Below are 12,836 nucleotides of genomic sequence, written 5' to 3'. Positions count from 1 at the left end.
TGAAAAAAATTTGTACACTTAATTTATTAGCAAAAATGATGGTCTTTTTTGACATTAAATATCTTGCATGTACCTGTTTATTTCTCTTTCTTTCTTCTTCTTGCTCATATTCTTCTTTTGATTTTCTGGAACATAAATGTCATCAAAAAGACAATTTTTAACCAGAAAATAAGAGATATAAGTTGTTTTAGCAATATGAATAACTACTTAGTGTTTAATGAATTTTTTTTTCAAATCTAGCTTCATTTTGATTCCATTATATTGAATTGGATGGAATTCTCATAGTAGTAAATACTGAATGAATTTGTTGAAAAACTTCCTAATAATTAGAATTGTTCAGAAATGGCATGGATTGCCTTGAAAGGTCATGAGTTTCCTATCACTTGTGTGTCTAAATAAAGGCTTGGAGGACCACTACTTGGTGATGTTGAAGAAGAATAAATTGAGTTAGATAACCTCTGAGTTCTGTTCCAACTCCAGGACTCTGTGATTCCACGAAGACACACTCAATTACTCTACTCTTAGGTCCAGATGTGAATGTAAACTATAAACCAAATAGTAGTAAAATTCCAGTAAAATGTCACTTCCCTGAGAGCAGGGATCTTTTAGTATTTGTCTTTGTATTCCCTCAAAAGGCCTATCATAAGGCTCTGAACTTCGTAATTACTTAATATTTATTAAACTAAATTGACTTGAATTGACTCTAAAGAGGGAAATCATCCTTCTTGATAAAATCTTACCTGCCTCTTCCTTCCCCCAACCCCCATGTGAATTCTCAATTTACTACATGATCAAGTTCCAAGCGATCCCAAATTCTTTAAAGTGGCCATTCTCAAAAAAGAAAATAGATAATAACATACTAACAAGCAGCCATCCAGTCCGTGATTCAAGACTTCCTTGGAAAAGTAATCTATAGCAGCTAGGTGGTGCAGTGGATAGAGCACCAACCCTGGAGTCAGGAGGACCTGAGTTCAAATATGACCTCAGACACTTAATTATTACCTAGCTATGTCACCTTAGGAAAAAGTCACTTAAACCCCATTGCCTTGCAAAAAAACAAAAAAAAAAAGCAACTTATCAAGTCTAGAGGCAACCCATTCTATACTTCTGGACATTTCAAATAATTAAGGTATTTTTTTTTAAATTAAGACTTTACTTCTTTGTAATTGCCACACAGTTCTCTTGGTTTTGCCCTCTGGGATCAAACAGATCAAGTCTAACTCTTCAAATAATAATAGTATTAGTAATAATAACAACAATAATCATGATAGCTAGCATTTATAAAGCACCTACCACCTCTAGAAACTGCTAAGCTTATAAATATTATCTCAATTTAGCCTTACAACAACCCTAGAGGTAGGTACTATTATACTCAGTTTATAGTTAAGGAAAACTGTAAATGACAGACTGACTGATTTGCTCGAGATCAAATAGCTAATAACTATCAGAGGCTTGATCTGAATGTTGGTCTTCCTGACTCAAGGTCCAACATTCTGTCCTAGCTGCTTCCAGAATCCTCAAGTTGGAAGGGAACTTGCTCAACCAGTATCTTTCTGCAGGAGCACCAGTTAATGGTCATACCGCCATCACTCTGGCACTTATAATGACAGGTGGGAAATACTTGAAGAAAGCTGTAATTTCTTCATTCTCACCCATCTTGAATCTTCTCTCATGAAGTAAATTATATATAAACACAAATACACAGTTATACATGTACATATATATATATATGTATATATATATATACATATATCATATTAGGATTCTTTAATCAATAAAATTATCAAAGAAAAATACCTAAGAACTTCCCTCAGGATTTTCATTTCCTCTTGTTCAAGTTCACTGACCATATCAGAACCATCCGTTAAACAATCGGGCAATACACCTATCAAATTAAAAAAGAGAAGGATATAAAGAATAAGAACTAAATTTAAAACATTCATTTGTCAATTTTCCAATTCATTATGAAATATAAATTGGTAGTCAGTCTAAAATATTTTGCAAGCTATCATCTTTCTTACTTTAAGATTATGAAGCAGTTTTTACAGCAACATAATATTACATTCATTGTTTTCAAGTTTATTATTCACAAACATTTTTAAATCAATCAACAAGCATTTAATAATTAGCACCTGCTTTGTGCTAGGCACAAATACAAGGGAGTTACAAATCCAAAGAATTAAACAATCTCTACTTTCTTTTTTTTTAATTAGGTTTTTTGCAAGGCAAATGGGGTTAAGTGGCTTGCCCAAGGCAACACAGCTAAGTAATTATTAAGTGTCTGAGACCGGATTTGAACCCAGGTACTCCTGACTCCAAGGCCGGTGCTTTATCCACTATGCCACCTAGCCACCCTGCAATCTCTACTTTCAAGAAGCTTATATTCATATTTTACCCTTAACTTTGTCAACATCACAAACAACAATTTCATATCTATACCCTTTATTTCTGCAATGTGTTGAAAGCATTTTGGATTTCCTCTTATTTAATTTCTATTATTATCAACTTCCTGGCTGACTATTATCAACAACTGGTCCAGATGAACTACATCTTCAAGTGCTGAAAGAATTGGCAGAGATGAGTACTGAGCCATTGTCAGTGATGAAGTACTAAGCCATTCATTGTCAGTGTTAAGTGAAAAAGGTCAGGGGAAAAAAAGAGGGGAACCAAAAACCTGGAGAAGGGTGAATGTCCCAATGTTCAAAACAACTAACAGAATCTATTAACTATATAATAGCCTTATGATCTTAATTTTAAATCCTGGGAAAATTCTAAAATGGAGTATTAAAGAGATGGCTAGTGAAAAGGAAACAGTGATTTAAAAGATCCAGTTTGGAGGGCAGAGCCAAGATGGCGACAAGAGCAGATCGTGTCTTAGGTGCTCTCTTATAAAGCTTCGAAACTAAGGACTTTAACTAAATTTTCAAGAAACAGAACCCACAGAGGGACCCAGTGAGGCAGTTCTCCTACTCAAGGTAACCTGAGCAGAAAGGCTCTGCTCCCCGGGGGTCGGAGGGGTGGCCCGCCAGAGCAAAAGAACTTCAGCCTCCTGGAGGCAGCCCCAGGGCGCTGGGAGCCACAGCTCACAACAGTGGGGGAAGTCTCCTGAACTGCACCCCTGGGAGCACCAGGCACAAATTGGGGGAACAGCGGAGACCTCTGCCAGAGTGAGCACATGAAGCCCAGCCCTCAGGGCACACAGCCAGCAGTGTGGCCACTGCATTCCAGATCCAGGAAACATAAGCAGGAGCCCCCAGGGCATGAGCCTGGGTAGTGAAGAGAGAGACTGCTGAGCTCTGTCCCTAGAACAGAACTCTGGGGCTCTGAACACATTCAGATCCTGATTGCAGTCTAGGCCCCCCCATAGAACAGCAGGGCCCCCTCCACCTCAGCCCCATGGCAGAGGGGGGCGCATATGGTCATTCACAGACCAGGAGGGAGAACAGAGCCTCACGCACTGAGACCCTTGTGTGAGTGTCCCAAAAGCTCAGGAAGCACCCCCAAACCAGGCTCAGGCTGGGAAAATGAGCAAGCAGAGAAAAAAGAGGAACACCATTGAGAAATACATTATCTATGATCCCAAGAAAGATCAATATACTCAGTCTGAAGATGAGGAAACACAAGTTCCTGCGTCTAAAGACTCCAAGAAAAACAGAAACTGGGATCAGCCTATGACAGAGCTCAAAAAAGACTTTGAAAATCAAATGAGGGAGTTGGAAGAAAAACTGGGAAAAGAAATGAGAGAGATGCAGGAAAAACATGAAAATGAAGTCAGCAGCCTAGTCAAAGAAATCAAAAAACATGCTGAAGAAAATAGCATGCTAAAAACCAGCTTAGGTCAAATGGATAAAACAGTTCAAAAAGTTATTAAGGAGAAGAATGCTTTAAAAAGCAAAATTGACCAGATGGAAAAAGAGATAAAAAAACTCTCTGAGGAAAACAAATCCTTCAGACAAAGAATAGAACTCAGGGAGATTGATGAATTTACAAGAAATCAGGACTCATTACTTCAAAACCAAAAAAAATGAAAACTTAAGAAGAAAATGTGAAACATCTCATTGAAAAAACAACTGATATGGAAAACAAATTTAGGAAAGATTATTTAAAAATTATTGGAATACCTGAAAGTCATGATCAGGAAAAGAGCCTTGACATCATTTTCAAAGAATCACTACAGGAAAATTGTCCTGATATCCTAGTAGCAGAGGACAAAATAGAAATGAAGAGAATCCACCGAATCCCCCAGAGAAAGAGATCCCAAAAAACCAACCCCTAGGAATATTATAGCCAAGTTCCAGAACTCCCAAGTCAAAGAGAAAATATTACAAGCAGCCAGAAGGACACAGTTCAAATATTGTGGAGCTGCAATCAGGATCACACAGGACCTAGCAGCAACTACATTAAAAGCTCATAGGGCTTGGAATATAATATTCCAGAAGGCAAAAGAGCTTGGAATGCAAAAGATGGACTTTCAATGAACCAGGGGAATTTCAAATGTTCCTGTTGGAATGGCCAGAGCTGAACAGAAGGTTTGATCTTCAGATACAGGACTCAGGTGAAGCACAGAGATTGGAGGAGAAGGAGAAAATATGAGGGACTTAATAATGATGAACTGCATGTATTCCTGCATAGAAAAATGACACTGATAATACTCATATGAACCTTCTCAGTTAAAAGAGCAGGTTGAAAGAGCTTTTATAGTTGAAGCACAGGAGAAAACTGAATTTGAAGATAAAATATGGTGTAAAAATGGAGTCAATAGAAAAAAGGGAAATATAATGGGAGAAAGAAAAAGGAGAGGGGGGAATAGGCCAAGATATTTCACACAATAAGATTTTTCTTTATTACAATGAGCTATTGCAATGATATGGAAGGGGGGAAGGCAAGGGGGAATGAGGGAATCTTTGCTCTCATCAGAGGTGGCAAGGAGAGGAAACAGCATATATACTCAATGGGGTATAAGCATCTGGAGTAAGGAGAGAAGGGGGACGGGGGAAGGGGTGGGTATGTGAGTGATGGAGGAGAGGATGGACCATGGGGGGAGAGTGGTCAGATATAACACATTTTCTTTTTTACTTCTTGCAAGGGGCTGGGATTGGATGGCCTGTCTGGGGCCATAGGGTAAGTGGATGCTGGGACTAAGGGGTGTTATGGGGGCTCAGGGCTTCTTGGCCCCAGGACCAGGGATCTGTCTGCTGCACCACTCAGTGACCCTACAGCAGAGTCAGATTGAAAGGACAGAGAAAATATAGGACATGGTAGTGGAGAAATACAAAAGGAGGGAGTTGTGATCAGCAATGGCAACAGTGGAAAAGTATGGAAATACTTTTGCAATGGACTTATCATAAAGAATGTGCCACCCGTGACAGAGTTGTTGGGGTTGGAACAAAGACTCAAGCACATCTTTTATTATTATTATTATTATTATTTTGGGGGGGTTGCAGGGCAAATGGGGCTGGGTGGCCTGCCTGGGACCACATAGCAGGGTGATAGTTGGGTGTCTGAGGACAGATTTGGACGCGGGTGCTCCTGGCTCAAGGGCCAATGCTTTGTCTGCCAACCAGCCACTCCTATTATTACTATTTTATTTTGGGTCTTTTTTTTCCTTTTTTTTTTTGGTTTTTGCAGGGCAGTCTGGTTAGGGTGGCTTGCATGTCACATGGCTGGGTAATTGTTGGGTGTATGGGGCCAGATATGGGCTCAGGTGCTCCTGGCTCCAGGGTTGGTGCTCCTTCCATTGTGCCACCTGGCCATACCTACAATTATTACTATTTTTTTAAATTTTAATTTTTTTCTCTCTCCCCTTTACTTTATCACTCAAGTGAGTCTATATTTTGGGGGGGAGGGGGCATTTTGTTTACTCTTAAGAATAATTTATTAATGTATAAAAAACATTATTTGTACAAAATGAGAATAAATAAATATTAAATATTAAAAAAAAGTAAAAGATCCAGTTTGGTTTCATCAAGAATAAATCTTATCAGGTTAACCTAATTTCCTTTTTTGACAGAATTATTAAGTAGATAAGAGGAATGTTGTGAATATAGTTTACTTAGATTTTAGTCAAGTTTGTAATAAAGTTATTTCATATTCTTGTGGAGGAGATTGAGAACTATAGATTTTGGACTGCATATGATCTTAGCCACTAAAAGTCAAGAAATAATGTATTCTTTTCTAATTGGAAAGAGTGGTTCAATATCAGTGTGTCAGGTCTCATGTGGAATTTTTATCAATGATTAGGCTAAGGGAATAGGATATGTGTTCATCAAATCTGCAGAAGACATGAAACTGGGAGGGACAGCTAGCATGCTAGATGACAGAGACAGTATTGTCATTCTACCAGGTCACACCTAAATTCAAGTGGGATGAAAGAAAAGTCTTGCTTTTGAACAATTAACCTTACAAGCATATTAAGACAGGGAAGGCATGCTTAGTATGTCAAATGATTAATTTAACCCTTATTTTATTCCAGTCAGTATTATTCAATATAGGGTGATTCCATATGGGCAGTGATTTATTTTTCTTAAGTTTATTATTATACATTAGTTAGTCTAGTCACCTAATATTAGTACATATTTCATAACTTATATTTAGGGATAATTAGATAAATTCTTAGATTCTTATATCAGACCCCAGGACTTTAAACTATGGGTTATCAGTTCACTTGATTAATCACAGGAAGCTAACTAAAGAACCTCCACCCTTGTTTCCTGATGATTAACTGACCAAACCCAGTGTGGCTGAGATGTCCTAATGAAATGGAGAGTTACCCCAGCTTCTTTTTGTCCCTCTGCCCTTCATTATCTATTGCCCAACATGTGGAAAGTCATAAACTCAGCCAAAGGCTATCCCTTGCCTTGACTATCAGCCCCCATTTTTTAGCTCACATAGATGCTTTCTACCAGCCCTCATCAGCCCTAGACTGGATTCTAGAAAGTCAAGGAATAGTTCTGTCAACCAATGAAACACTGCATTTTACTCAACGCATCATCTGTATCATCTCTGTATCATTTTACCAAATACTATAAAAACTAAGACCCTGTAGAAAGAGATCACCTCAGATCATGAGGAAAACATGAGGTCCAATTCATTAAAGAGGGTAAGGTTCCTTTATTGAATTGTTACTGGCTTGGGGCTGTCTCAGTTTCTTTTATTGAAGATTGGTATTTTGGGGCCCAAAACAGATAACATCTATTCTGTAAAAAAAAAAAAAAAAAAAAAAAACAAAAAAAACAGGGGTTTTGAAGGGATACAAGCTCAAGATCACCAATAGTATCACCAAAAAGCCCACATAATCTTGGGCTTCAATCAGAGCAGAGTTAATAGGAATAATGAAGTGACATTATAGACTATACACCACACCCTTGTCAGACCTTATCTGTGGTAGAGCTCAGTTCTGGTTCAACGATCTAAGAAGAATTTGAGAAGAAAAATATTCATAGAGGGATGCACTCTTTGAGTACCTTGAGTCAAATTGGATTCAGCTGAAGAAACTGAGCATATTTAATCTAAGAAAAGAAGATTCAGAAGGATCATTATATCCCTTTTCAAGTATCTGAAAAGGCTATTAAGTGGAAAATGAATTAGATTAGACTTGCACTATTTGGTCTTTGAAGGTAGAATCAGGAGCAACAGGTAGAAACTTCAAAGAGGCAAACTGAGGCTTAACATTGGAAAAATGTCCTGACAATCTGAGTTATCCAAAAATGGAAAGCATTGCTTGGAGAAATCGGGGGAGGGGGGTGTCGTCCTCCCTGGAAGCTTTCAATCAAAACCTAGATGACAACTTGTCAGTTATAGTGGGGATTCCTTTTGTTTACATGTTAAGAGTAGATGGTCAAAGAGATCCCTTCCAACTCTCCAGTTCTGTGATTCTAAGAGTATTCTAGTTGACTATATATCAAGAAAATCTGGGAAACACCAGAATCATATCTGGAAAATTCATTTTAAAATTTATACATTTTTACAGATACATATTATTTCTCTCCTCCCTGCTATTGTTAAAGATGATCTAACAGAAAAATAAGACTATCAGTCTGTTGTCAAAATAATTTCTGGTTGTTCAAACATTATATTGGATCTATTTAGATCCAACCTTTTAATTTATGAAGAACTAAGTAATCAGTAGAAATCCTGATTTTTATTCATCAAAGGACACTTTCTTTAAGGCTCATAAATTGTTATGAGTGAGGCTAAGATGGAAGTAATTTGTAAAAACATAAAAATCTAAATCAAGTAAACAATATTATTTAAAGTATAAAAAGAAATTGAATGATATGAGTTAGAAACCAGGAGTTAAGTTTATGTTGAAATTTAAGTAAAACTTTAAGCTATGGTTTTTATTTCATTTTTGGGAAAAAGACATTTGGGTTTTCTGTTTTGAATTCCAAACATCTATATAATTTCAAACCAATTATTTAGTATACTACAAACATTCAGCAAAAATGGGTTTTATTAGTTGACTTTCAAAAAAGTCATAAAATAATTAAGCAAATTCCCCAACCTGGAGTGTATATCTTATGAGCCTTCAGAGAGATGTTATATGGGTTTATACAGAAGAAAAGATAAAGGAGTACGCCTCGGGCAGCTAGGTGGCACTGGACAGAGCACCAACCATAGAGTCAGGAGGATCTGAGTTCAAATTTGACCTCAGATACTTAACTGCCTAGCTGGGTGATCTCAGGCAAGTCACTTAACCCCACTGCCCCTTAAATTTAAAAAAAAAAAAAAGTATGCCTCCCCTACCTAGAAGTAGCACTAATTACATGGTCATTTTCCAGAGTAAAGAATATTGGTTTGTGGCTAGATTGAGACCATTAGGATGCTAAATTCAATAACGTCCTAGATTACTATGAAAGAATTTAAATGATGGCTAAGGTTTCTGGCTCCATAAGAGTAACTGTCCATTCAAACTAGACTGAAAAAAGGTTCATCTACAAGGGAAACAACAGTGAAATGTTATTTGTGTTTCTATTTTCACTATGCAATTCTACAAGATGCTCCAGAGACAGAAAGTAAAAACAGATATGACTTATATTTACATTAATAATTCAAATTCATTATCAACTTGGGTCCTTACCAATGATTCCTTATGGCTAAGTTTCTCACAGTTAAGAGTACAAAGGGAGCATGACTTAGTAGAAAGAATACTGGCCGGGGGGTAAACGGGCTGATACCAAACTTGCCTCCTTCACTGTGAGTCCTCCATGATCTGGGCCCAATCATTTCACTTCTTTGACTTTCAATTTCCAAATCTATGAAAATGAAGGGGTTGTCTGACCAGTTTTTAACCAATTAACATATGCATAAAACTTCTGCAATCCAGAAAAGACACAAAAATGCTGGTCCAGAACACCTTAGAGATATCTTTCAAAAAAGAGTGATTTCAGGGGAATTTTGGAATTGAAGAAATAATATTTACCTTCATATCCCCCCAAATTGCTTTCAGTTAAATTATTTTGAAAACTAAAATATGTTTCATATAAAATATTTCAGTGGTAGAGCTCTAAGGCAGACTACAACCCCTTCAAGCTGTAGTATGGTCTTCATGAGTTGCTGGGACTAAAAAATTCATCACTAAGTGACCAACTTTGAGGAAATAGGTCTTTCAGCACTTAGAAGGGCTGGGTCTCAGAAAAAAGTCCATCCTTAAATATGTAAGAGCTTTGTAGCACTCTTGTTCTGTTAATAAAGTCCCTAAGAAATCAGTCACATACACGCCATGATGAAGCATGAGTGTAGGACTTTAGTGGGAAAATGTAAATATCTTACGGGGTAAACACTGCTAGAATTACTGAATAATGTGAACCTGTAATAAAATTAATGTACTTTAGTTCTTGGGAAAAGTCAAAGGTTTTAAGTCATGCTTCACTTCAAGTTATAAAAAAATAGCTCTAGAATCCAGTAGTATTAAGAAGCCTGTAGCAAGATCACAATTAAATTAACACAGACAAGGCTATAACACATATCTTTTTTTTTTTAGATTTTTTTCAAGGCAATGGGGTTAAGTGGCTTGCCCAAGGCCACACGGCTAGGTAATTATTAAGTGTTTGAGGTCGGATTTGAACCCAGGTACTCCTGACTCCAAGGCCGGTGCTCTATCCACTGCACCACCTAAGCCGCCCCTATGACACATATCTGACAATTAAATTTCTAATTTTTAAATTTTACCATTTCTCTCTTGAATTATTCGAATTGCTTGCAACTGCATTTCTATATTTTTCTGGACCATCATTGCTTTAAATATGCTGAAATCTTCAGCTGCCAACACGGGTTGCAAGATGGCCTGTAGAAAGAAATATCTAAGTTAATTTTATAATTTATTTAAAATCTAAAATTTTCTAAAGCTTCTTTTCCAAAAGTATTTAAATAATAATTTAAATTTAATATTAAATTTAATTAAATTTAATAAGAATATAAATATTTTAAATCAGGCATGCTATATTATCTAATAAGAAGGTCAAGGTCTTAAAGGTTTGACATGTTATTTGGGAAAAGTATGGTGAGAGCCATCATAGGGAAAAAAATCTGGAATTAGGAGACCTAGGTTTGAAATATAACTGTAGATCATCAGGTGTATACAAGTCACTTAAAACTCTCTTCATCTCATCATCTTCATTTGGAAAATGAGGATAAAGAGCCATACTTGAGCTACCAACTTCACAAGACGAAAGTGAGAAAGGCACAAAACCTAAGCAAATATAAACTTATTAGCATATGAGATGTTATAGGCTGGGTTGATTATCAAAATACTCTTAAAAATAATTATTAAAACTTAGAATATGAGTATCTATAGCCTATAATCTCCTACTGTAATTTGTTCATTACTAATAAAAATTGATTGGGATAGATACAAATAACAAATGGATCAGTTGGCAGATCACTGAGGATACGGAGGGGGGAAAATTGGGATAGATAAAAATTTTCAGAAAGGAGGGGAATGTTCGCTTTTTATTTATTTATTTATTTTCCCAATTATATGCAAAGCTAGTTTTCAAGATTTACCCTTTTGCAAGCTTTTGGGTTCCACATTTTTCTACCACTCCCCCCTGACAACAAGCAAACTAATATTGGTTGTACATGTACAATCATATTCAACTTATTTCCATATAGTCATGTTGGGAAAGAAGAACTAGACCTAAAGAGGAAAAAAAAAATGAGAAAGAAAGAAAAACCATAAAAGAAGTTTTAAAAAGTGAATCAAGTATAACAGCTAAATTTAGATAGCATTTTGCAAAACTTTACAAAACATATTTAAACCTCAGAACAACCCTGTGAAGAGGATGTTTTTATTCTCATTTTTTAAAATATGGAAATACGCTCCAAGATACACATAAATTCTCTGTCTCAAAGTGCAAGACCCTACTCACAATTCTGTGCTTACTACTTCTAGAATCTGACAGGTTAATTCAAAAAACCCCAAGGGTCATTTAAAATAAATGAAATATTAACACATTTTTAAAGAGCTATTAGCAAATAAAATGTGAAGTTATCTATGCTGGTATACATACAATTAGCAAAAAATGAATCTCCTTTAACTCAGATATCCAGAAATTGAGAATTTGGATTTGATGTATAGGAAACAAAGTAAAATTATTTCTCAGCTCAATACAGATTCCTTTATCTCTCATCTAAACTTGGGAGAGTTGAGAAGAAATTAGATTTGGACCAACAGCTTAAAGACCACATAGACCTTACAGTCCACAAGTTCAAAATGGAAGTGTAACTTAGTATATTAAAAATTACAAGGAATAGACAAGATGCTAGCCTGAACAAAGGGCATACTGCCAGCTTCCCAATAACCTACTCCACCAAAAACCTGACATATGTGTCAGACCAAATAATAAACAAGAAATTTGTTAAGAAAATGAAATTAAGGAGATGGCTAGGTGGCATAGTGGATAAAGCACCGGCCTTGGAGTCAGGAGTACCTGGGTTCAAATCCGGTCTCAGACACTTAAAAATTACCTAGCTGTGTGGCCTTGGGCAAGCCACTTAACCCCATTTGCCTTGCAAAAACCTAAAAAAAAATGCAATTAAGTGACTTACCCTCAGAACTGCACACAAAAAAAGTGAGGCAGCAGCTCACAGGGATGAAGAAAGAAAATGACCTACCAAAGTATCTCTAGCACTAGGAAACAAACAGGTCATCTCCCAGCCCAGTCTAGCCCAGGAGGATGTCCGAGCAGGTCTTAAGGAGAGTTGGCTGGAGGAGGCAGACCTCGGCAGAACTGACCAATCCAGCCCCAAGTGGAACAGGGCAATGAATGCCTCTCCTGGCAAAGAGCTTCATGTCAGTTAAATCAAAAATCCTATCTGAGGTACCCACCATGTGGCAGGCGCTGTGCTAAGCACCGGGAACACACACACCAAGACCAACCAAGGCCTGCTCTCAAGGAGCTCACTGTCTAGTGGAGGAGACAATGTGCACACTACTAGGGACAAACACCATAGCTATGGGCATAGCTGCAGGGAATCTCCAAGGGAGGGAAGACTCTGACATCAGGATGATAAGGCTTCCTGAAGAAGGTGGGGCTTTAGCAGAGAATCCAGAACACAATTCCAGAGAGAAGGAAGAGCCAGAAAAACCACCCTGAGGAGATGGAGTATATCTATTAATAGTCTGTGGAGAAGGGTAAAGTGTGTGAAGACTGACTAGAAAGGGAAGAAGGGGCAATGGCATATGGGCTTTAAAAGCCAAAAGGTTTTACATTCAATCCTGGAGCAAACAAGGAGCCTCTGTAATCTAGCCCATGCCTCACCAACCACATGTAGCCCTCAAAGCCCATTCATGTGGCATTATTATATTTTATATACTCATTGGCAATATGGGTGAC

General features: G+C 37.2%; 1 protein-coding gene across 2 annotated transcripts in view; it reads right to left on the bottom strand.

Moving 5' to 3' along the window:
• Nucleotides 1–12,836, bottom strand: part of CFAP36 (cilia and flagella associated protein 36) — a 49,936-nt gene that overhangs the window by 14,664 nt on the left and 22,436 nt on the right. For both annotated transcript variants that reach the window (XM_074206449.1, XM_074206459.1), the window contains exons 4-6: nt 10,171–10,285; nt 1,798–1,885; nt 74–125 (exon numbers count right to left, since the gene is read on the bottom strand). In XM_074206449.1, the coding sequence (XP_074062550.1) occupies nt 74–125; nt 1,798–1,885; nt 10,171–10,285 (255 nt within the window). The remainder of the gene's footprint in view (nt 1–73; nt 126–1,797; nt 1,886–10,170; nt 10,286–12,836) is intronic.

This window comes from Macrotis lagotis, chromosome 1, assembly GCF_037893015.1.
Source record: "Macrotis lagotis isolate mMagLag1 chromosome 1, bilby.v1.9.chrom.fasta, whole genome shotgun sequence".
Taxonomy (NCBI): domain Eukaryota; kingdom Metazoa; phylum Chordata; class Mammalia; order Peramelemorphia; family Peramelidae; genus Macrotis; species Macrotis lagotis.
The sequence above is the reverse complement of the archived record's forward strand: the minus strand, read 5'-3'. Positions and strand labels throughout refer to the sequence as shown.